At 40.6% G+C, this 23,704-nt stretch overlaps 1 protein-coding gene across 6 annotated transcripts in view; it reads right to left on the reverse strand.

Moving 5' to 3' along the window:
• Nucleotides 1–23,704, reverse strand: part of hmg20a (high mobility group 20A) — a 115,441-nt gene that overhangs the window by 36,924 nt on the left and 54,813 nt on the right. For all 6 annotated transcript variants that reach the window (XR_011889658.1, XR_011889657.1, XM_072282792.1 and 3 more), the window contains exons 2-6: nt 17,883–17,978; nt 13,824–13,971; nt 9,970–10,182; nt 6,536–6,668; nt 6,085–6,122 (exon numbers count right to left, since the gene is read on the reverse strand). Coding sequence is in view for 4 of the 6 variants with exons in the window: in XM_072282792.1 (XP_072138893.1) it covers nt 6,085–6,122; nt 6,536–6,668; nt 9,970–10,182; nt 13,824–13,971; nt 17,883–17,974 (624 nt within the window). In the remaining 2 variants the exon portion in view is untranslated. The remainder of the gene's footprint in view (nt 1–6,084; nt 6,123–6,535; nt 6,669–9,969; nt 10,183–13,823; nt 13,972–17,882; nt 17,979–23,704) is intronic.

The raw sequence follows: 23,704 nt of genomic DNA on the forward strand, positions 1-23,704 counted from the left end.
AGGGTATGTTTCCATGCTTCATCTTTCTCTAACTCTGTACCCTCAAGAACATTGTAACTATGAACTACCTTAGGGCTCCAATCGCAGTTGAATGATAGCTCCCATTTTCCCTGATGCTTTTCTTTAACTGTATCTTTCATGAAGATACATTTTACTTTTATTCTTCATAGGACAAAGAACAAATTTTAATTTAATAATAGCGACAAATAAAAGATGTATTAAAAAATACAGAGGCACACATTTGCTCTCAATCCTCCTCTTTTTCATTGAAGCAGACTTTTGTACAGTCAACTTTCCAGCATTTGAACAGATAATTCCTCAAAGATAGCTGTGGGCAAGTTGTAAGAAGAATGAACAATGCAAGACAATGAACTGCAATAACAGTTCTTATTTAATTATTCAGCAGTACAATGCAGAGTGGGCCCTTCCGGACCTTCAAGCTGCGTCACCCTGATCCAACAAACCTGACGACTGCTAACCTAACCATGGGACAATTTAGAACAACTAATTAACCTCCCTGGTACATCTTTGGAGTGTGGGAGGAAACCAGAGGACCCAGACAGAACCCACACATTCCATGGGGAGGATGTACAGAGACTCCGTACAGAATGGCACCGGAATTGAACTCTGAACGTGAACTCTGAAATGCCTTAAGCTGTAAAGTGCTGTGCTAACCGCTATGCTAGCGTGGCACCCTATATTTGAACGCAAACTTAGATGAGCTATGTATTCATCGGGAGTGCAGAAGAGGTCACACAGCTAATCCCAATTCACTTCCCAAATAGAACTGACAGATGGGAATTCAGTGAAATTCTTGATTTATTTTCAAAACACTGCAGCCTAAGTGTACCCACCACTGTCTTGTGTAAATGAGCTAAATTAACAGCGACTTGAGATCTCAAGATGAAATGTAGATTCATCTGGTCTGCAAGATTCAACCCTCTGAGTTTTGATGGCCTGGACCATATATATTACCAAAGACAAAGGACTGGCAACCGTAACAGACATTAAGGTGGATAAATCCTCAGGGCCTGACCAAGTGCATCCTCAGATCTTGTGGAAAGCTAGGAAAGAAATTGAAGAGCCACGGACATAGTTACGGTACATATCATAATCAAAAGCCAGGAGGTTGGTAATTTGCTGAGAGCTAGATCTACGGCATTCAACCCTGTACAAGAAAACCAGGTATGACTTGCGGAAGGCTACGAGGGATGATTGATGCAGAAAGTTTGAAGTTAATAACTCATCAGGGTGATTGATAAGTTTGTGGCCTAAGGTAGAAGGAGTTGAGTTATTAACTTCAAACTTTCTGCATAATCACTCAAAGAGTTGACCTGCACGTGCATGTAACGTGAGGTATATATCTCATCTCCTTCTACCTTAGGCCACAAACTTATCAATCACCCATGCTGTGGACACTTTCTGGAGGTCCAAGATCCGTATGCTCCACAAACGCTGGACTAAGTGTGTAAATGTAGGAGGGGACTATGTTGAAAAATAAATGTGCTAGGTTTTCTAAAATTGACTCCTTCTACCTTAGGCCACAAACCCCTCGTCTTTCAAGAGCTAAGGAACAAAGTTGAGTGAGATTGGAGGAGACATCAGATGCATGTCAACTCTGACAGGGTTTGTAGGATATTACTTCTTATAAAGCAAAACCCAACATTATGAACGGCAGTAATGCTTCACTCCCAGAGGACCTCAAGGCCTTTTATGCTAGCTTTGAAAGGGAGAATAAAACTACAGCTATGAGGATCCCTGCAGTGACCCTATGATCTCTGTCTTGGAGGCCGACATCAGGCTGTCTTTTAGGAGGGTGAATCCTTGCAAGGTGGCAAAACCTGACAGAGTGCCTGGTAAGGCTCTGAAAAACTGTCCCAACCAACTGGCAGGGGTGTTCAAAGATTATTTTCAATCCCTCATTGCTACAGTCAGAAGTTCCCACCTGCTTCTAAAGGGCAACAATTATACCAGAATCAGAATCAGATTTATTATCACCGGCATGTGTCGTGAAATCTGTTAACTTAGCAGCAGCAGTTCAATGCATTACATAATATAGAAGAAGAGGGGGGAAAAAAGTAATAATAACAACAATAATAAATAAGTAAATCAATTACAGCAGGGGTCCCCAAACTTGTTGCACCACGGACCGGTTTAATATAGACGATAAGTCAACTATAAGTCACTTATATGTGGCTAATATACTCAATTTTGTTTCTAAAAGGGTTTATCTAACGAATTTAATATCAAACACAAGGCGCATATTTCCCTCGCATGAATATAGTGATAAGTCACTTACAAGTCAATAGCATCATTACATTTTAAATAACATTTGGATATTAAACACACAGCCCATATTTTCCTCATATGAACATATAACATCTATGTGAGAAAAGGACATGCCCTGGGTGCTGGAGGTCCTTAAGAAGAGCCCAAGAAGAGCAGTGTGAGCTGCCTTAACAACTATCAGCCAGTAGCACGCACATCTATAGTGATTAAATGCTCTGAGAGGTTGGTCATAGCTAGAATCAACTCCTGCCTCAGCAAGGACATGGACCAACTGCAACTTGCATATCACTATGATAGGTCTACAGTGGATGCAATCTCATTGGCTCTCCACACAGCCATGGATCACCTGGACAATACAGATGCCTATGTTAGGATGCTGTTTATTAACTACAGCTCCAGTGGTTAGTAGTAGTAGTCATACTTTATTGATCCCGGGGGAAATTGGTTTTCGTTACAGTTGCACCATAAATAATCAATAGTAATAGAACCATAAATAGTTAAATAGTAATATGTAAATTATGCCAGGAAATAAGTCCAGGACCAGCCTATTGACTCAGGGTGTCTGACCCTCCAAGGGGGGAGGTGTAAAGTTTGATGGCCACAGGCAGGAATGATTTCCTATGACGCTCTGTGTTGCATCTCGGTGGAATAAGTCTCTGGCTGAATGTACTCCTGTGCCCAACCAGTACATTATGCAGTGGATGGGAAACATTGTCCAAGATGGCATGCACCACCGTCAGAGAGTCCAGTTCCATCCCCACAACATCACTGGCCTTACGAATGAGTTTGTTGATTCTGTTGGTGTCTGCCACCCTCAACCTGCTGCCCCAGCACACAACAGCCAACACGATAGCACTGGCCACCACAGACTCGTAGAACATCCTCAGCATCATCCAGCGGATGTTAAAGGACCTCAGTCTCCTCAGGAAATAGAGATGGCTCTGACCCTTCTTGTAGACAGCCTCAGTGTTCTTTGACCAGTCCAGTTTATTGTCAATTCGTATCCCCAGGTATTTGTAATCCTCCACCATGTCCACACTGACCCCCTGGATGGAAATAGGGGTCACCGGTACCTTAGCTCTCCTCAGGTCTACCACCAGCTCCTTAGTCTTTTACACATTAAGCTGCAGATAATTCTGCTCACACCATGTGACTAAGTTTCCTACCGTAGCCCTGTACTCAGCCTCATCTCCCTTGCTGATGCATCCAACTATGGCAGAGTTATCTGAAAACTTCAGAAGATGACAAGACTCTGTGCAGTAGTTGAAGTCTGAGGTGTAAATGGTGAAGAGAAAGGGAGACAAGACAGTTCCCTGTGGAGCCCCAGTGCTGCTGATCACTCTGTCGGACACACAGTGTTGCAAGCACACGTATTGTGGTCTGCCAGTCAGGTAATCAAGAATCCATGATATCAGGGAAGCATCCACCTGCATCGCTGTCAGCTTCTCCCCCAGCAGAGCAGGGTGGATGGTGTTGAACGCATGGAGAAGTCAAAAAACATGACCCTCACAGTGCTCGCTGGCTTGTCCAGGCGGGTGTAGACACAGTTCAGCAGGTAGACAATGGCATCCTCAACTCCTAGTCAGGGCTGGTAGGCGAACTGGAGGGGATCTAAGTGTGGCCTGACCATAGGCCGGAGCAGCTCCAGAACAAGTTAACACTATCATTCTACAGTCCTGATTGAAAGGCTCCAGAACCCGGGCCTCTGTACCTCCCTCTGCAACTGGATTCTCGACTTCCTAACAAGAAGACCACAATCTGTGGGTTTGGAAATAACACCTCCATTTCGTTGACAATCAACACTAGCATCCCTAAAGGATGTGTACTTAGCCCACTGCCCTACTCTCTCTACACTCATGAATGTGTGGCTAGGCACAGCACAAATACCACCTATAAACTTGCTGATGATACAACCATTGTTGGCAGAATCTCAGATGGTGAAGAGAGGGTGGGCAGCAGCGAGATATATCAGCTAGTTGAGTGATGCTGCAGCAACGACCTTGCATTCAATGTCAGTAAGATCAAAGAGCTGACTGTGGATTTCAGAAAGGGTAAGATGAGGGAACACATACACCTGTCCTCAGAGGGATTAGAAGTGGAGAGAGTGAGCAACTTCAAGTTCCTGGGTGTTCATATCTCTGAGGAACCCAATATGGTCCCAACACATCAATGCAGCTATAAAGAAGGCAAGACGGTAGCTATATTTCATTAGGAGGTTGAGGAGATTTGGATGTCAAATAAAACACTCATAAATTTCTACCTATGTACAGTGGAGAGCATTCTAACTGGCTGCATCACCGTCTAGTATGGGGGTGGAGTGGGGGGGGGGATGCTATTGCACAGGATTGAAGTAAGCTTGAGAGTTGTAAAATTAATCAGCTCCATTATGGGCACTTTGAGAGTCGAGCTATTAACTTGGGCTCGTAAAAAACAGACAAATGCTAAAGAAACGGTCAGGTTTCCGCCCAATGGCGCCACAAGGCACAGAAAGGAATAACAACAAATCATGGGCTCTAGCCTCCATAGTATCCAAGATATATTCAAGGGGCGGTGCCTCAAAAAGGCAAAATCCACCACTAAGGACTCTGACCACCCAGGACATGCCCTCTTCACATTGTTACCATCAGCAAGGAGGTACAGAAGTCTGAAGGCATGATTCAGCTACAGCTTCTTCCCTTCTGCCATCCGATTTCTGAATGGACATTATACCAATGAACACAACCTCAGTACTTTTTTCCTTTTTAAAAAAATTTTTGCACTACTTATTTAAATATTATATATATATATATGTACAGCTAATTGAGTGAGCTGTGAGTATCTGTGGAGACGTTTCTGCTCCTAACACTCACACATTCCATTACCTACTTCTATAACATCAGTTCTGGCAAATGGCAACAGAAAATCACTCTAATGTACATTATGATGTCCAGAAAGCAATTTATTTGCTTTGTTTTTTCAGGAATAGCACATTCCCATGTGGAGATGCTGTCATTTTCAAGGTCGTGAAATACAATCTTTCAATCCACAGGGTTTTCGTTGAAGCACTATTCATATCATTCTTGGAAATCTGGAGACTATATCTGATCCACTGCGCAAACAATTACTTCTAAATTGAGAAAAGTTTAGTGGAATAAAATCTGTAAGCTACTTCATCAAATCATTATTTGCTAAAATTAAGTTTTTTTGCAATTCGTTCTTCAGTGTGGTATCTTAATTCTATCCTAATTACAATTGCATCAAGGAGCATGAATCTTGCACAGTCAAGGCATTCCCCACAGAGAATGGAAATTGATCGTGTGAAATTCCCATATAGTTTAATGATGAAAACACTGCTGAATGTAATCCCAAGCAATGATGATCAAGTTACAATGCTAGTAAGACTGCAATTAGTTTTGGCATCCCTAGATTCAATATACTAACTATCACAGTTGTATTCAATGAACCCACATCCCCGCTCGCCTCCCCCTCCACCAGCCAGAAAGTTCATGTGTGTGAATGTCATAATGTCATATAAGGTAATTATTTCTGGCTTCAATGCCTTCCACTGCCATGTTCAAGATAAAAAATGGTCAACTGGGTGTGATACTGAATGACAACTGCTGCACAGTAAGTGCTTTCAGTAGAAGGAGTCAGCAAAATATTTGCTCTCACAGCCATTTATTGATGTTGTTCAGAATGGCATTAACATGAGGCTAATTGTCTTTGAATAACTGATCAAAATTATTATTAAAGTTAGTTCTTTTTAAATTTATTATTGCTTAGCTGCAGTGTTGGGAAAAATATAAAGGTTCTTACCTCAGTAACAGGAATGTTATTGGCTCGAGTTCCTTCATCTAAAGACAGGGGAGATATAAAAATAACATTCCACATGTTAAAACTGAGAGAAATCAATCCATTTACAATGTCAGACTCTAACCTTAGTTTGTCCCCTGGCTTAAGTCAAAGAACACATGAACACAATGTTTTATTTGGGTTAGCTTTATCCTTCCCTTCTTAACATGGATGTTAATTCCCTGAATCCAATCTTTATATTTTGGTGTACAGCCAACTGAGGGAGTTGTGCCTGCATCTGGCACAAGCTCTTTACTGTAAAAAAATTTCTTCATATTGCTGCATGAATAGGAACAGATTTTGAAGAAAACATGCTGTGGAAAACAACATGAACTTCAGATGTTTCTGGAAGTTAATTGCATCAGTAATGAACTGCTGACAGAATTTGTCTTAAACCAAGTCTCACAATTTTTACCTTGGCTAAGTCCTTTTGTCCGTCGTTTGTCATCTGCTTTCTGGGTGAATCTTTTGTAGGCTTCAGTCTGTTGGTATTGCTCCAGTTCCCTCATGTAACGCTCTTTGTCTTTCTCCGCCTCATCTAAATAACACTGCATAGACAGAAAAGAGTGATTAGGGATAGAGTGCATTAGGAATTTACAGGGATAATGCCAAGCAAAGAACACAAACTGATCAGTTATTCACCTAGAAGCATCTATACTGAGCACGACAGGTAATTTGTACTCACAGGGGTACATGTTCACTAAAAATCTCTGTGTACAGTACACTTGTAACAATCCTTTCTTGATTTTTGAAAATGACAATACCAGATTGCAGACAGCATATCTTTGCTGACCTAAGTAAACATACGATTCCAGTAAAGAACTGTAATGAACCAAATCAATTCTCTTGTCAATTGCATTACTGCAGGCAGTTACAGTGCCTTGAAAAAGTATTCAGCCCCCATCCCTTTGTTCACATAAATAAGTGTAACAGCCAGGGATTTTGAGCAATTTAACTGAGAATTTTTATCTGTCAATCACATGTTCCATCTTGTTTTCCACAATAGAGCCCAAAATACAGGGAATATTGTAACACATGAAAAACAAAAACAATAAAACTGAAATGTCAGCACTTCAAAAATATTCATCCCCCTTTCCACAGTACTTAGTTTAACCACCTCTTGTAGCTACTATTGCCAGTAGTCTTTCTGAATAAGTCTCTTTTAGCTTTGTGTAACGTGATGGAGCAAGATTTGCGCAATCTTCCTCCTCATAAAATTGCTCAAGCTGTGCTAGGTTAGTTGGGGAGCAGATGACAGCAATCGTGAGGTTATGCCAGATGTTAAGGTCAGGATTCTTAGCCACTCAAGGGCTTCAGATTTCTTAATCTGAAGCCACCATAGTTGTTTTGGCTGTATGCTGGGGGGTCACTGTTCTACTGAAAGATAAATTTCTTCCACAGGTCAAGCTTTCTGGCAGAGGGTTTATATCCAGAATCTCTCTATATTTAGCAGCATTCATCTTCCTATTAATCCTGACTAGATTTCCAGTCACTGCTGCTGAAAAGCATTCCCATAGCATGATGCTATGATGTTACCTCAACCATACTTTACAGTAGGGATAGTGTTATCTGGCCAATGCACAAATATTAGATTTACGCCACAGGTACTGCTCAGTATTGAGGTCAAAAAAGTTGCACTTTAGTCTCATCTGACACAAGAACATCTTCCACATCTTTACAGTATCTTCTTCAAAGTAACCTTTTGCAAAGTCTTTACAGGCAAGGATATGCTTTTTTTTAAACTCCGGTCTTCTTCCTTACCACTCTTATATAAATACCCCATCCCCTAAAAATCCAGTGCTACAGAAACACCAACGTACTGGCCCAGGACAGAGGATTAGGTTGAGCTGCTATCAGCAGCTTATGACCCAGTAGGGGCGATGGGCTTAAGTAGTAGGAGAAATCAAGCCTACACTTTTGCATCTACATGTTTGACATAATTCACCATAACAGTAGTGAATTACATCTTCATATTCACCATCCCATATATTTATGCATGCTCATTGATCATGACATGGAAAAGCTCTAATATCATAGTATTTAGAGATTGCATCCACACAGTAAACAGCTTTAGCAGTCCAGGTACAACACACACAAAATATTGGAGGAGGACCAGAGGGTGATGGCAGGCCTGCTGTTTGTTGGCTACATAGAACAGCCTATGCTCCAAGCCTACACTGGTATCACTCTCCACAACTTTTCCTATGCTACACTGATGACTGCATTAATGCCGCTTCCTGCACCCACGTGATGCTTGTCGACTTCGTCAACTTGCAGTCCAACTTCCACCCTGCCCTCAAATTTATCTGGTCCATTTCTGACACCTCCCTCCCCTTTCTCAAACTCTCTGTCTCTATCTCTGGAGACAGCTTATCTACTGATGTAAACCCAATGACTCTCACAGCTACCTGGACTATATTTCTTCCCACCCTGTTTCATGTAAAAGAAAATGCCATCCCCTTCTCTCAATTCCTCTGTCTCCACTGCACCTGCTCTCAGGATGAGGCTTTTCATTCCAGAACTAAGGAAATGTCCTTCTTCAAAGAAAAGGGCTTCCCTTCCTCTACCATCACCACTGCCCTCAACCACATCTCTTCCACTTCGCGCACCTCTGCCCTCACCCCATCCTCCCACCACCTCACCAGGGATAGGATTCCTCTTGTCCTCACCTAGCACTCCACCAGCCTCTGCATCCATAACTTCCGCCATCTCCAACACGATCCCACCACTAAGCACATCCTTCCCTCCCCCCACTTTCTGCTTTCCGCAAGGATCGCTCCCTAAGTGACTCCCTTGTCCATTCATGCCTCCCCACCGATCTCCCACCTGGCACTTACCTTACAAATGGAACAAGTGCTATACCTGCCCCTACACCTCCTCTCTAACTACCATTCAGGGCCCTAAGCACTCCTTTCAGGTGAGGCAACACTTCACCTGTTAGTCTGTTGGGGTCAGCTGCTATATCTGGTGCTTCTGGTGTGCCCTCCTACATATTGGAGAGACCTGATATAGATTGGGAAACTGCTTCGTCCAGCACCTACGCACCACCCACAACAAAAAGCAGGATCTCTCAGTGGTCACCCATTTTAATTCCACTTCCCATTCTGACATGTCAGTCCATGGCTTCCTCTACTGTCACAATGAGGCCACACCAAGGTTAGAGGAGCAACACCTAGGTAGCCTCCAACCTGATAACACGAACATCAATTTCTCAAACCTCCGGTAATCCCCCCACTCACATTCCCCATTCCTATTTCCCTCTCTCACCTTATCTCCTTACCCGCCCATCACCTCCCTCTGGTGCTCCTCCCCCTTCCCATTTTTCCATGGCCTTCTGTCCTCTCCTATCAGATTCTCCCTTCTCCAGACCTTTATCTCTTTCAACAATCGACTTCTCAGCTCTTTACTTCACACCACACCCCCCCCCACCAGCTCCTGGTTTCACCTTACTACCTTGTATTTCTTCCTCCCTTCCCTCCACCTTTTTACTCTGACCTCATCCTTTTCTCCAGTTCTGATGAAGGATCTCGACCCCAAACCCTTGACCCTTTTGCATGGATGCTGTCTGGCTTGCTGAGTTCCTCAGCATTTTGTGTGTGTTGTTTGGATTTCCAGCATCTGCAGATTTTCAAAAAATGCTGATGAACGCAGCAGGGTCTTGGCCTGAAACGTCGACTGTACCTCTTCCTATGGATGCTGCCTGGCCTGCTGCATTCACCAGTACTTTTTGGTGTGTGTTGCTTGAATTTCCAGCATCTGCAGAATTCCTTGTGTTTGCATTTTAAAATCTGCAGATTTTCTCTCGTTTCAGATACATTACATTTAGTTTCTAATCTAATCTTTCAATACCTGTTTATCATCTGCAGGCAGTTTACTCCATTCATTCCCTAACATTCGTGTGATTTCAGAAAATGGAACATCCGGCCGCTGTGCTCGAAGTTGCTCCCGACGCTCATTGAGAAATCTTACATACCCGGTGAGCGGGGCTTTAGGAGCGTTGCTGTCTTTGGTTGCTTTTTTCCTTTTCCTTCCTTTGGGCCAGCCTCCCTTCTTGGAAATTTTCTGTTTAACAAGACAAGGTCAAGGATACACAAGAGGCACTACAGGAAGTTCCCTCAAGCTATTTCACTTTCTCAGCATCATAGACGCATTATACTCATCACTCCCAAGCCATCAGCAAAAACAAAAAAACTAATGTTCATCTCAGACCTGACATATTCTTTATCAGAAGAATCACTCTAAACATTTCCTTGCCCAGCTTTCATTCAAACCAGCAACTTTGGTATTGTCCACTGTGACTTTTTTTTTTGTTTAGGAAGCTCAGGATGCGGGTGTTAATGTTATTTATGCCTATGCCAACTGCCTCTGGCATGATGGTGATGAGTGCCCTTTGTGAACCACTCCAGTCCAGTGCCAAAGTTGCTTCCACAATGCTGTGAGGTAGGATAATCCAAAGTTTAGATCATTATGCTTTTCCCAAGTCAGAATGGGATTTGATTGGAGGGAAGTTCTGCAAGTGCTGATGTGTTCACATGCCCACTGCTCCTGACTTTCTTGGTGATAAAGGTCACAGGTTCAGCACATACTGCTGGAAGAAATGCAGTTCATTATGTAGTTCATGCACGCTGCAGCCATGGTGCATTAGTCAGGAGGACAATGGATGGAATGCCAATGCAGGGAAACAGATAATTACTACTGCTGGCATGAATCAAGCCAATCTGTTTGGAATTCCTTTAAGCTCTAAATATCTTTCATCTTTTCAGCCCCTAGTTCTATTGCCTAGTTCAGTTTTAGAGAAAACTGTCTAAGATCTGGTGAAGACAGTGCCTGATGCAGTACTAAGGCAAAGGACAGAGCATCTTGTATACAACTCATGATTTGTGTTGAATTACCTAACCACAGCTAGAATTGGCCTTGACTGTCAAATCCTGGGATTGTAAACACTGAGCAAGGCGGGGGGGGGGATTAGGCTTAGCTGTGAAGTTCAATTACTCCATTATACTGGTTTACAACAGATGACTAACAGGACAGGGCATGGGAAGATGTAAAAGAACCTTCAAAAGGCATAAATTACACCTAAAAGTTCTAATAGATTGACAGTATTTTACAAAAATGAGAGTAAACTTTATAAAAAAATTTATAAATCCAAACCTTGGCCAGAATGTAAGAAGATTTTCAGATTGTGCAGTCCCTATAAGAAGGAAGTTTCTATAGTCCTAAATAAAGTTCTAACTTGTGACTGATTTATTTTTGCACCTGTCTCTGTGATTTTGTTTGAACTTTTCCCAAACGTAGTCTTACTGGCTATTATATTACGCATAATAATGTTGGCAGACAGCAAATATATTACTTTGTCTCTGGACATAAAAGAAAGATAACGAGGGTGAAAAATCATGAGGTCATCCTTGTGATTTTAAATACAAAGACCTACACTGTACTAAACAACAAAAGGCTTACAGTGTATAATATTTGAAATGTTCAACATGGTTCTTTCCTGTAGTGACGCACAATGAAACTATGTGATTTTTTTTTGGTGTGAATTTTTGTGTTAATTGATTTAAAAAAACATCTGTGCTGGAGTACGGAGGAATAATCATTTCAGTTACACAGTGTAAATATCAAGTTAAGTAGAATTAAACACAGTAAGGTGCCCAAGCTCCAATCTGATTACACCAATGTGTCATAACCTTTTGGCACTTGAAGCGATTTTTAATTAAGTGCCAAACAAAACAGAATGTTGTGCTGTGAGCATGACTGAGAGTCTGCTAACTCATTTCATGTGGGATTCTACAGCCTTGAGGCAGAGATTTTCATTCCACCAATCTGGGTTGCATTTCAACACAGGAGTCAATCCCCACGTCATTCTATTATCCAATCCCCAAATAACTTATATATTAAAGGTGATACAAGGTCTCCACTCAGTTAAGCCAATGGCAGCTCATTTATCCAAAGAGGAGAGTTGAAGGTAAATAAACTAAGATGCCAGCATGAGAGGTACTAATTCCGCATTGTGAAACTATGGTGAAGTGAACAGGTCAGATGCAGAATTAGCTTCTCATAGTTTAAAATTAAAAAATCTAACTTGGAAGTTAACATCTTAGCCCAGAGCACAGAGTCTCACAGCAGTGAAGTAGCTGAACTCAACCATGGGTGCATTTGCAGCACCACAACTTACCTCTAGATCACTGGCTTGTCTGGTAACACACAAGATCATCCCAGACATGCCACTAAGCCAATCATAACTTCAGCAGAGAGTGGTACAGCATCCCACACAAATAGTTCTCTGACACATACAATAGGATTTTTAAAATATCACCATTTCCTGTTCAATACTATAAAAATGGAAAAATATTTTCTTTTTCTTTCAAAATATTGCATGTGAGCATGAAAAAATCAGAATCAAATTTACTGTCGCTGTGATTGTTGGGAAATTTCTTGACTTGCAGCAGTAGTACAGTGCAATACATAAAAATACCCCGTTACAATAAGAAATATTAAAATATAAATGAGTAGTGCAAAAAGAACAGAGCAAAATAGTGAGCTAGAGTTCATGGACCAGTCAACAATCTAGTGGGGGAGGGAAAGAAGCTGTTCCTAAAATGTTAAGTGTGTGCCTTTAGGCTCTTGTACTCCTCCCTGATGATGGCTAGTACTGAGAATATGAATCTTCTCAATTCAACACTGAGAAAATAAACAAGTGGCCCAATAATGGCCCTGATGAAGGGTCTCGCCCTGAAACGTCAACTGTTTACTCTTTTCCATAGATGCTGCCTGACCTGCTGAGTTCCTTCAGCATTTTGTGTGTGTGGCCCAATAGTTTTGACTGGTTAATGCATTGATTGCATTTTGTACTCAAACAATGCAAGGCTATTTGATTCCTAACCCATTGAGATACCCAGTCTCAGGCAGAGTAATGAAAGGATGCTACCAATGGCTAGATTATGCATGTATTTCTGCATCTCAAGTTCTATGTAGGGAGTTTGCACATACTGACATCAAGTTATAACAGACCCTTGGTGACTTGGCTGAGGTACAAAAGGACACATTACCCTAGAAACAATAATCTAAATAAAAGGCAGAATTTTGTTTCAAAGGGGCCGGGGATTAGTAGTGAGAAATCAGGAAGGAAAAATATAAACCAAGAAAAGGATAAACACAAGAGGTTCTGCAGATACAAGAAATCCAGAGTAACACACACAAAATGCTGGAGTTTGCAGCACAAAATGTACTCATCCCCTACCCTAATCTTCTTATTCTGGTTTCTTCCCCCTTCCTCTGCAGACCAGATGAAGGGTCTCAGCCTAAAACATCAACTCTATTCCTTTGCATACATGTTGCCTGACCTGCTAAGTTCCTCTAGCATTGTGCGTGTGCAAATTGAAAAGAAGGATCAAGTTAGTAACTTGGATCTGGCACATGCAACACTGAGTTATGGATTACACCTCTGCCACCCACTCTGCGATGCTCTTTATCCACTCATCTTTGACCTGGCTCTTTCCCACACAAAATTATCTGTATTTTTTTGCTTCCGCTATATGCTCAACTTTTGAATAAAATATGGAACTTCAATAGCCCAAATTAATTGTCAGAGAAGTGTGGGGTTTTGTGCAAAACAAAACAGGATTGCTTGTTCTTGAAGACACAATGCGTTAACTGTATGGTTTAACAACCAAGGGATTAACACAGATGCTTGCCCCACTCACCTCCTCCTCACTTCTTTGTTCACTGGTATCTGCTGCCTGAGGGGACTCATTTTGTAGTAGCTGCACCTGAGACAGATCCTCCACAAAATCTGGATTGTTCAGTGACTGAGAGACCCCTGAGCTGTACGAGCCCTCTGGGCCTGAAAACCTGCATTCAAAGGAAAGTTTTAAAACTTGTTGTTCAAAGAAGTTGCAGACATACTGATGTCCTACAGCCTGTTTAATTAACTGGCACAGATAAGCGTCAGCAAAAATTGCACTAAATATGCATCCTAAGCATTGCTCTTCTTTTCCTATCACAAGCTGTTCCCATCATCATCAATGAAAGACAGGAAACCACCATGAAGTCATCCTAAATTAAGTTTCTAATGCTCTCTCTAGGCATAAACCATAACTTGAAGGACAAAATTACTTTACTGATGTTTCCCACAGAGTAAAATAGCAGAAACAATGCATGTACCCACCAATACCCTTACTACATCCTGGCTGGGAAAATTTCAGATGTTTATTTGTCCATCACTACAAATGTGCACCTCTCTTGTTCTCAAGTTGATCTAGTTTGGCACAATAGCAAAGAGATCAGTGCACTGCCAGCTTTCACTGATTGGGGTTCAATTCCTACCTCAGTCAGTAAAGAGTGTGTATATTCTCCGCATGACTTGATGGATTTCTTCTGGGGTGCTCTGGTTTTCTCCCACATTCCAAAGACATATGGTTAGTAAGCTGTGACCCTGCTATGTTGGCGATGGAAGTGTGGCGATACTTGTGTGCTGCCCAGCACAACTCTCAATGATTTGATTTGATGCAAATGACGCATTTCACTGTATGTTTTGATGTCCATGTGACAAATACAGCTAATCTTTTCTTTGTCTGTAGGGCACAACCTGCAAGTGTTTTTTATACAGAAAATTCACTATGTTTTGTGTCTTTGATGCTGATGATTAAATAACCCTGCTAGGAACTGTTTGATTTGATTACCAAATGCATTCCAGGCTGGTGATTTCTCTGATGGCAGAGCACAGGAAAACTGAGAAAAGCTGCCACAAAGTAGATGTTGAAGTGTCCAAGGACACACTTTCAGAAACATATTAATGCATTTCATAGATTTTGTAAAGAAAAATTTCCTTTCAGTTTACAATAATGCCAATCACATTTTCACACTATGTCTATTTAAACTGTGCAAGCATCCAGCACTGCAATGACAGATTTATGTAATGAAATTTGGATTTGGCATGGGAAAAGTATTTTCAACTTTGCAATACAAAAGCACCAAGAGTTACAACTCTGTTACTAACAGTGGTACAGATTAAATCAATTCAAAATAGTTGCTGGCAGGCATCACCGATGTTAGAACATCAAATTATATGTAATATAAGTAAACCTACAGACAGCATTGATTCAAGTCAGACAACAAACACTTGCCATTTAAACAATTTCTATTTTAGATCAGACCAACAGCTCTACTACCTATGCCCTACCTTATAGGCAGTAAATGCTCATTTATAAATGCTAGTATTTGGGAATGGGCAAGTAGTGTAAGTTTCAAATAAAATGAAGCAACCATAATCAAATAAACAGACATGTTGCTATCAAAAATGGAGTAAAAAATGTTAGCAAACCTTCGATACACATATATATATATATATATATATTAAGTATAAAATGCATTTGGTGCAAAAGCTTAATAAAAAATATTGCATTGGAATGCAAGATGCTCAACACAGATTGAGTAAGAATTGGTTTTCTGAGAGCCTCGTGTTTAAATAACCCGGTACTGATGCTCACTTTGGCTCCCTCCATAGAATGAACAACTGAGGAGTTTTGAAACTGTTAAATTATACTGTGCAAGAACCAGTGCTTTAATTCATTTCCTAAGGCTTGGGATATCTGTGAATCCCATTGAGGATGAACTACACCCCAGGGTATGATAAGGAAAATTTTTACCAATGTTTCAAATCCAGTAACTTTCAATACCAGTCATGAAAAACTGCTAAGGTTTTCATTTCACCTGCACTTATGACAATAAACTTGACTTTGTCTATATTCTTTCCTGGGTATGTGCAAAAGATAGCAAGTGTGAATTTGTCACAAAGTCACATCATTTCTGAATTTGACAATGTTAGTTAGGAAGTTGTGGGAGTAACTCAAACAGTCCAGAGTTCATTTTCACTCCACTGTCACTTCATCTTTAGAGTCTTGAAAAAGTATTCCGCCCCCACAACTATTTTCACATTTTACTGTCTCATTTTCTAAATTTAAAATATATTCAAGGATTTTTTGAGCTAATCTACAAAACATTGTGCATCATGTCAAATCTAAAACTTCAAAAAAATTCCAAGACCTGTCAACAATTTACTAAAAATTAAAAACCAAAATTATGAGGCTGAAAAAGTATTCATCCCTGTTGTAATTACTACACTAACTTCCTCAGGTGCAGTACTGTATATTACCTTACCAACTCACCTAAATTATTGATACAGAAAATTGGAAGATCACCTGAACAAATAACCTCTCTTTAAGGTCCAACAGTATGGTAGATTTTCAACAGACCAAATCAAAATGAAGACAAAACAGCATTCAAGGCAAGTCAGAGGAATGGTAATAGAGAAGTACAAATCTGGGGAAGGGTACAAGACCATATCAAAGGCACTAAACATAACTTGGAGCTCAGTGCAGTCCATCGTGAAAAATTTGGGGGAAAAAAATGAAATCTCAGCCACACTTCTGAGGTCAGGTTGCCCCTCTAAACTTAGGTGCCGAAAAAAATGGCACTTGTAAGAGAGGTTACTGTGATGTCAACAGTCACTCTGAGTGACCTGCAGAAGTCAGTGGCTGCAACTGGAGATGAAGTTCATGGCTCCACAATCTCCAAGACCTTGCACAAAAAGGGTATTTACAGAAGAGTGGCAAGAAGAATCCTTAGCTTAAAATAAAATATATCCTTGACTGTAAAGACTTTGCAAAGCGTCACTTAGAAGATACTGTAAAGATGTAGAAGATGGTCTTGTAGTCAGATGAGACTAAAGTGGAACTTTCTGCCCTCAACACTAAGCAGTACATGCGGCATAAATCTAATATTGCGCATTGGCCAGATAACACCATTCTTATTGTAAAGTACAGCTGAGGTAGCATCATGCTCTGGGGATGCTTTTCAAAAGAAGGGACTGGAAACCTGGTCAGGATTGATGGGAAGATGAATGTTGCTAAAAACAGAGAAATCCTGGATAAAAACCTGCTAGCCTCTTCCAGGAAGCTTATCTTTCAGCACACTGCCAGAGCAACAATGAAGTGCCTTCAAATTAAGAAATTTGATACCCATGAGTGACCCAGTCAGAGTCCGGACCTTGACACGATCGAACATCTCTGGTAAGACCTCAAGATTGCTGTCCACTGCTGCCTCCCAACAAACCTGGAACAGCTTGCGAAATTTTGCAAGAGGGAATGGACAAATCTTGCCCCATCACATTGTTCAAATCTAATAGAGATTTATCCAAAGAGACTACTGGCTGTAATAGCTGAGAGAGATGGTTCAACTAAGTACTGAGCAAAAGGGGATGAATACTTTTGAACTGCTGACATTTCAGGTTTTGATTTTTTAGTTTTCCATGCTTTACTGTTTTCCCTGTTTTTTGGGCTCCACTGTGAAAAATGGAGCAAATGATTCTCAAATAAAAAATATCAGTTAAGTTGATCAAAATCCCTGGTTGTAATACTCATTCACCTGAACAAAGGGTTGGGGCTGAATACTTATAAGGCATTGTATTCTTCAGCACAAGCTGTAGCTAACCCTGATTTAAACAGGATTAGGTACAGTACTCTGAATTGAAGTTACCACAGATCATGAAAATACCAGTCAGTAAATTAATGGGTGCGATTGTCACCATCTGTTTGTTGATCTATCCTGAAACAGTAGTTACTGTGTCACTATCAATGATTAGAAATAAAATCATGGGCACTCCCAATTTATATACCATCTAAGTTCTGGCATCCATAACATCCAAATTAAATATCTTTTTGGCAATATCGCAATGTCTTTTATTTAAATAGTGAGTAACATACCCAGCATCGACTGTCAGATCTGCACTCTCCTTTGATACATCATCATCAGCAAAAATTGGAGGTAACGCTGTGTTTGATGCAAGTCCATCCATTTCTCTAAGAGGAAAAGATTACATTTCAGTTATGTTCCTGTAGAAGAGGGTTCTATTTTGGCAATTAATAATGTTACTGATTGCTCATCAATTAGCTGATTTGGTTAAAATACTAGTACAAATAAAACTAGTTTGGCTGGTATTTTTGTGCCATTCATTGACAGTAGTGCCCAGGATCAGTTACAATTTCAATCCAAATTTCAGCATATGTCACCACAATACAGTCTAACATTTAAAATAGTCTAATATTTAAAATTGTAAAATACCAAACCAAGTGCGGAGCTAATGCTAAAAATGTACCAGTGTTCCAGCACCTAATATTCCGTCTGGGTAGCCTCCAATCTGATGGCATGAAACATTGATTTTTCTTCCAGGAGTTTGAAGAGATTTGGCATGTCAACAAATACACTCAAAAGCTTCGATAGATGTATTGTGGAGAGCATTCTGACAGGCTGCATCACTGTCTGGTATGGAGGGGCTACTGCACAGGACCGAAAGAAGCTGCAGAAGGTTGTAAATCTAGTCAGCTCCACCTTAGGTACTCGCCTACAAAGCACCCAGGAGATCTTCAGGGAGCGGTGTCTCAGAGAGGCAGCGTGCATAATTAAGGACTTCCAGCACCCAGGGCATGCCCTTTTCTCACTGTTACCATCAGGTAGGAGGTACAGAAGCCTGAAGGCACACGCTCAGCGATTCAGGAACAGCTTCTTCCCCTCTGCCACCTGATTCCTAAATGGACATTGAATCTTTGGACACTACCTCCCTTTTTAAAAAAATATACAGTATTTCTGTTTTTGCACTTTTTAAAATCTATTCAATATACATAATTGATTTACTTGTTTATTTATTATTATTTTATTTTATTTTTTCCTTTCTGCTAGATTACGTATTGCATTGAACTGCTGCTGCTAAGTTAACAATTTTCACGTCACATGCCGGTGATAGTAAACCTGATTCTGATTCTGAATAATGCCACCCCACACCCCCCCACCTCCCCATTCCCATTTCCCTTTCTCTCCTTATCTGCCCATCACCTTCCTCCGGTGCTCCTCAACCTTCCCTTTCTTCCATGGCCTTCTGCCCTCCCCTATCAGATTTCCCCTTCTCCAACCCTTTATCTTTTTCAGCAATCAATTTCCCAGCTCTTTACTTCACCCCTCCCCCTCCCGGTTTCACCTATCATCTAGTATTTCTTCTTCCACTCCCTTCTTACTGCCACCTCATCTTTTTACTCCAGTACTGATGGAGGGTCTCGGTACAGAGACCCTGGCTTACTGAGTTCTTCCAGCATTGGATTTCCAACATCTGCAGATTTTCTATTGTTTCTGAATGCACCAATGTTATTTGGTTCAATAAACACATTTGTAAATTAATGACTGCCTGTCTGGGATCAAACAGGACAACTGGTCAGATTATTTGCAGCCAACAGTATAGTGGCCAGTACTTACTGTATTTGAAATTGTAATTGACTGGGCTACACAGAGGGCCTCTTGAGGTCACTCGTCTGCTGTTCTTTATAGTGAAACTCATTCATATAAAAAACTTAAATTCAGAAGTGTCATGAGGATGACCTCTGCAGCTGTAACACACCTTATATATCCTGAATTGGTGGTTCCCTGCTGGGGATGAAGGGCTGAAGTGGTGGAAGGCAGTTTAATAACATGCGCAAGGTAGAAGCTCAAAGCAGCAAACCATTACCTTGCAGATCATGACTTGCAATAGCATCCCAAAACCTGTCTAATTGCTCTTACAACCAAAAGTAAAGGGAACATATTACTTTAAGCAATTCCCAGCCAGAATGTGGAATTGATCAAACCTGGCACCTACACTACTTTAATCAGGATTGAGATTGGTTTTGTACACATAAACATATTCATAAACACCCACACCCTGCAATTTTCTGTATAATTTATCCTGCTATTATTAAGAGAAGTTGTTGTAGTGGCTGTAGAAATTCTGACAACCAGACTGCTAGGGAAGCTTTAAGATATTTTGTTTATCTGTGACAGATTAGAGAACCAAAATGATCACATTTACCATCTTGGCTCAAAATTGCCTTTTAGAAAAATACTCAAAACAGTGTAAACCATTTTATTAATTGAACCCTGGTGATCACCATGTCATTCTCCATTCAAGTCCCGTTCCAAAAACTTAAATACAAAGTGTCCACTATGATACTCCAGTTGAGGAAGTGGTCTGAGTCAGGGGAGTGAGGCCTCGCTAGTTCCTTCAGATAACATTTTGCGTCATTATTTCAAAGGACACATGATACTATCAAGATTATCCCTCTGGTCAGATTTCTGACCATTCTCAATTGCTTGCATAATCTTCCTATATAAATCAACTTTTCTCTTCTCCCCATATTGTAGAAATAGCTACATTGCTGAAGCTGGAGAAGATCTTGGAAGGCACGACTATGAAAAGTTAAATTAATTCTCAACTAAATACAATTTTCAGTACTGGATTCTCACAGAATTCTGTCAGGCTCACTAACACCTTTATGAAAGGGAATGCGCTACTCCTCCCCAGTTGGCCGATAAGGTTTCAAGGTGGTAGACTTTTGACTGCCACAGAAATAACTCACTTCTGGGAAAATTAAAGATGGGCTATAAACGTTGGCCTAGCCAGCATTGTCACGCCTTTTGGAAAAAAATGAGTAACTAATAAAACATCTTAAAGGAGACACAAAAGGTATTATATAAATCCAAGAGATTCTGCAGGTGCTGGAAATCTAGTACAACACACACAAAATGCTGGAGGATTGGAATGCTGATCAGCAAGTCAGGCACCATCTATGGAGGGAAATAAACAATCAACGTTCCAGCCCAAGATCCTTGATGAAGGGTCCCGTTGAATGGTCTTGGCCTGTTCATTCCCATCCATAGATGCTGCCTGACCTGCTGAGTTCCTTCAGCATTTTGAGTGTTACTATATAAAGTTTTTCTTTCACATTAATCGTTTCTTGGATCATGGTGACCTACTGTCAAGGCCTAAGATCCTCAGGATTCACTGCAGGAAACACAACAACTGCTAACCTGTCCTGATTTTTTAAAGACCTCTTCAGTATGGGAGATGTTTTGGTTTCAGTACCAAATATTCAGCTTCTTGTAGCTTCAGCAAACCTAAGATCACTTTTTCCATAATGAAAGTTTCTTAAGAGATTAACACCAATACTAAGATTGATTCAACACCACATAGAGAAAATGTTGCTGAGGTCTCACTTTTTGACATTATGGTGAAATCTAACAGTTCAATACTCCAATTTCAAAGTCAGGGCAGAATGAACAAAAATGTCACCACAGGCTAACCTCTATTGACATCAATGGATCTGGAGTTGAGAGGGTGAACAGCTTTAAGTTCTTCAGCATACACATCACTGAGGATTTCATGTGGTCTATATGTACTGGCTGTGAGGTGAAAAAAGCACACCAGCGCCTCTTTCACCTCAGACAGTTAAAGAAGTTTGGTACGGGCCCCCATGTCATAAGAGCTTTCTACAGGGGCACAACTGAGAGCATCCTGACTGGCTGCATCACTACCTGGTGCGGGAACTATACTTTCCTCAATTGAAGGACTCTGCAGAGAGTGGTGCAGACAGCCCAACATATCTGTAGATGTGAACTTCCCATTTACAGAGACAGGTGTGTAAAAAGGGTCTGAAGGATCATTGGGGACCTGAGTCACTCCAACCACAAACTGTTTCAGCGGCTACCATCCGGGAAACAGTACCACAGCATTAAAGCCGGGACCGACAGGCTCCATTAGGCCATCAGACTGATTAATTCACGCAGATACAATTGTATTTCTATGCTATATTGATTGTCCTGTTGTACATACTACTTATTACAAATTACTGTAAATTGCACATTCAGTCGGAGACGTAAAGATTTTTATTACTTGTGAATGTGGAATATGTAAGAAATACAGTCAATTCAATAAAGAGTTCATTTTTCAGATCCTCATTGACTGTTTGCAAAAAATCCCCAAAGTAAATACATCACCAGAGACACAGGAGACTAAAGACACTGATATCTGGAGGAACAAAGGATCGAAAGGGAAAAGGTACTATCAACATTTTGGATCAGAACCCCATATCAGAACTGAGAGTAGTGGGGTGAGATGGTTCAAAGTACTGCAGTTTCAACCCAAGACATCAATAACTCCTTTCCTCCACAGACGTTGCTCAACCTGGTGAGCTCCTCCAGTAGATTGTTTGTTGCTAAATACATCAATATATATGTTCACATTATCCAAATTAAGCTAATACATAATCTCTAAACCTATGGCATCTACTAGCCAGAAAGATGGCAACAGAGAATGATGACTCAACCATCACCAAGTTCCACTTTGAGCTGTACAAAATTCTCTCTTAGAAATATGTGAAAACAGCTAAAACTTGTAAATATGAAATATCAAAACTTATACCAAAATGTACAGCCTTCCTTGCAATAGGTAGTGAATCTCTGTAATTCATAATTCTCTACATGGGGGGGGGGGGATACAGAAACTAGAACATTACATATATTCAAGGAGCAAGTAGATATCTTCTTTTTTGAAGCAACAAGAATTTGAGGGTTTTGGGCAACTGATGCAGTTCAGATAAGGCCAGAGCAGATCAGCCATGATTACACTGAACAGAGGTACAGCCTTCCCCAACTATACTACTTGTATTTGCGTATTCTTTGTAAATACAGTATTAAGAACAATTTATTTTTTCTATATTAGATGCTTGAAATTCCGGTGAAATTATGGTGAAGTTTTGCCAACAGATTTTTGCTTAGCTTAATTAGTGACCAGAGCAACCAACATATCAGATACTGTACTAAACATATGAAGAGATGAAGAGGCAGTATCTAAGGATTTGTTGAGAATCCTTAAGTGTGGCATGGTAGTGCAGCAGTTAGCACATCTCTTTATGACACCAGCAATCACCGATCAGGGTTCAATTCCTTCTGCTGCCTATAAGGAGCTTGTTTGTTCTCCGGGTGACGATGTGGGTTTCCTCCGAATGCTCCGGTTTCCTCCCACATTCCAAAGGGCTAGTGAGTTGTGGGTATGCTATGTTGGAACTTGGGGTATGGTGACAATTGCAGGCATCTCAGCACAATCCTCATTGATTTGACTTGACACAATGCATTTTACTGCATTTTTTGATGTAAAAAGCTTTTTTTTGATCTTTTAGAATTAAGCAATGTGAGATAGTGGAGAATTAAATTATATTGCATGACGTAGTAGAATGTTACGGATTGGAATCTTTGTAACAAAATGGCAGAGGTTGCCAATATTCGCTTGCATAGATTGGACAGGCCAATAACTAAATAATTAAAAGATTTTTTAAAAAACTCTCAAACTGGACAAATTCCCCCTGTGAGTGAGTGTGCTTAAGGCAACAGAATCCATCAAATTGTGTCAGTTGTCTTCTGATGTCCTCAACAAGCATAAGAAGTTCTCTTTAACGTCATACCTTGCTTGTGTGAGATATAGAGATTCAAATTAGTTCAGATTCAGAATTAGATTGCCACATACAGTGCAATGAAATTCCTTATTTGTGTGAAACTCAAGGGGTACATAACGACAGAATGGTGCAAAGAATGCAGTGAAATATGAAGCAATGCAATAAGAAATGCTAAAGTGATAATATTGGAACATCCGAGAGAGATAGAATTAAGATTCTAAGAACTTGTGTTTTTAGGTGAATTAGGAATAAGGGTGCTACTGCAGTAGAAGTGA

The sequence above is a fragment of the Mobula birostris genome, chromosome 18, assembly GCF_030028105.1.
Source record: "Mobula birostris isolate sMobBir1 chromosome 18, sMobBir1.hap1, whole genome shotgun sequence".
Taxonomy (NCBI): domain Eukaryota; kingdom Metazoa; phylum Chordata; class Chondrichthyes; order Myliobatiformes; family Myliobatidae; genus Mobula; species Mobula birostris.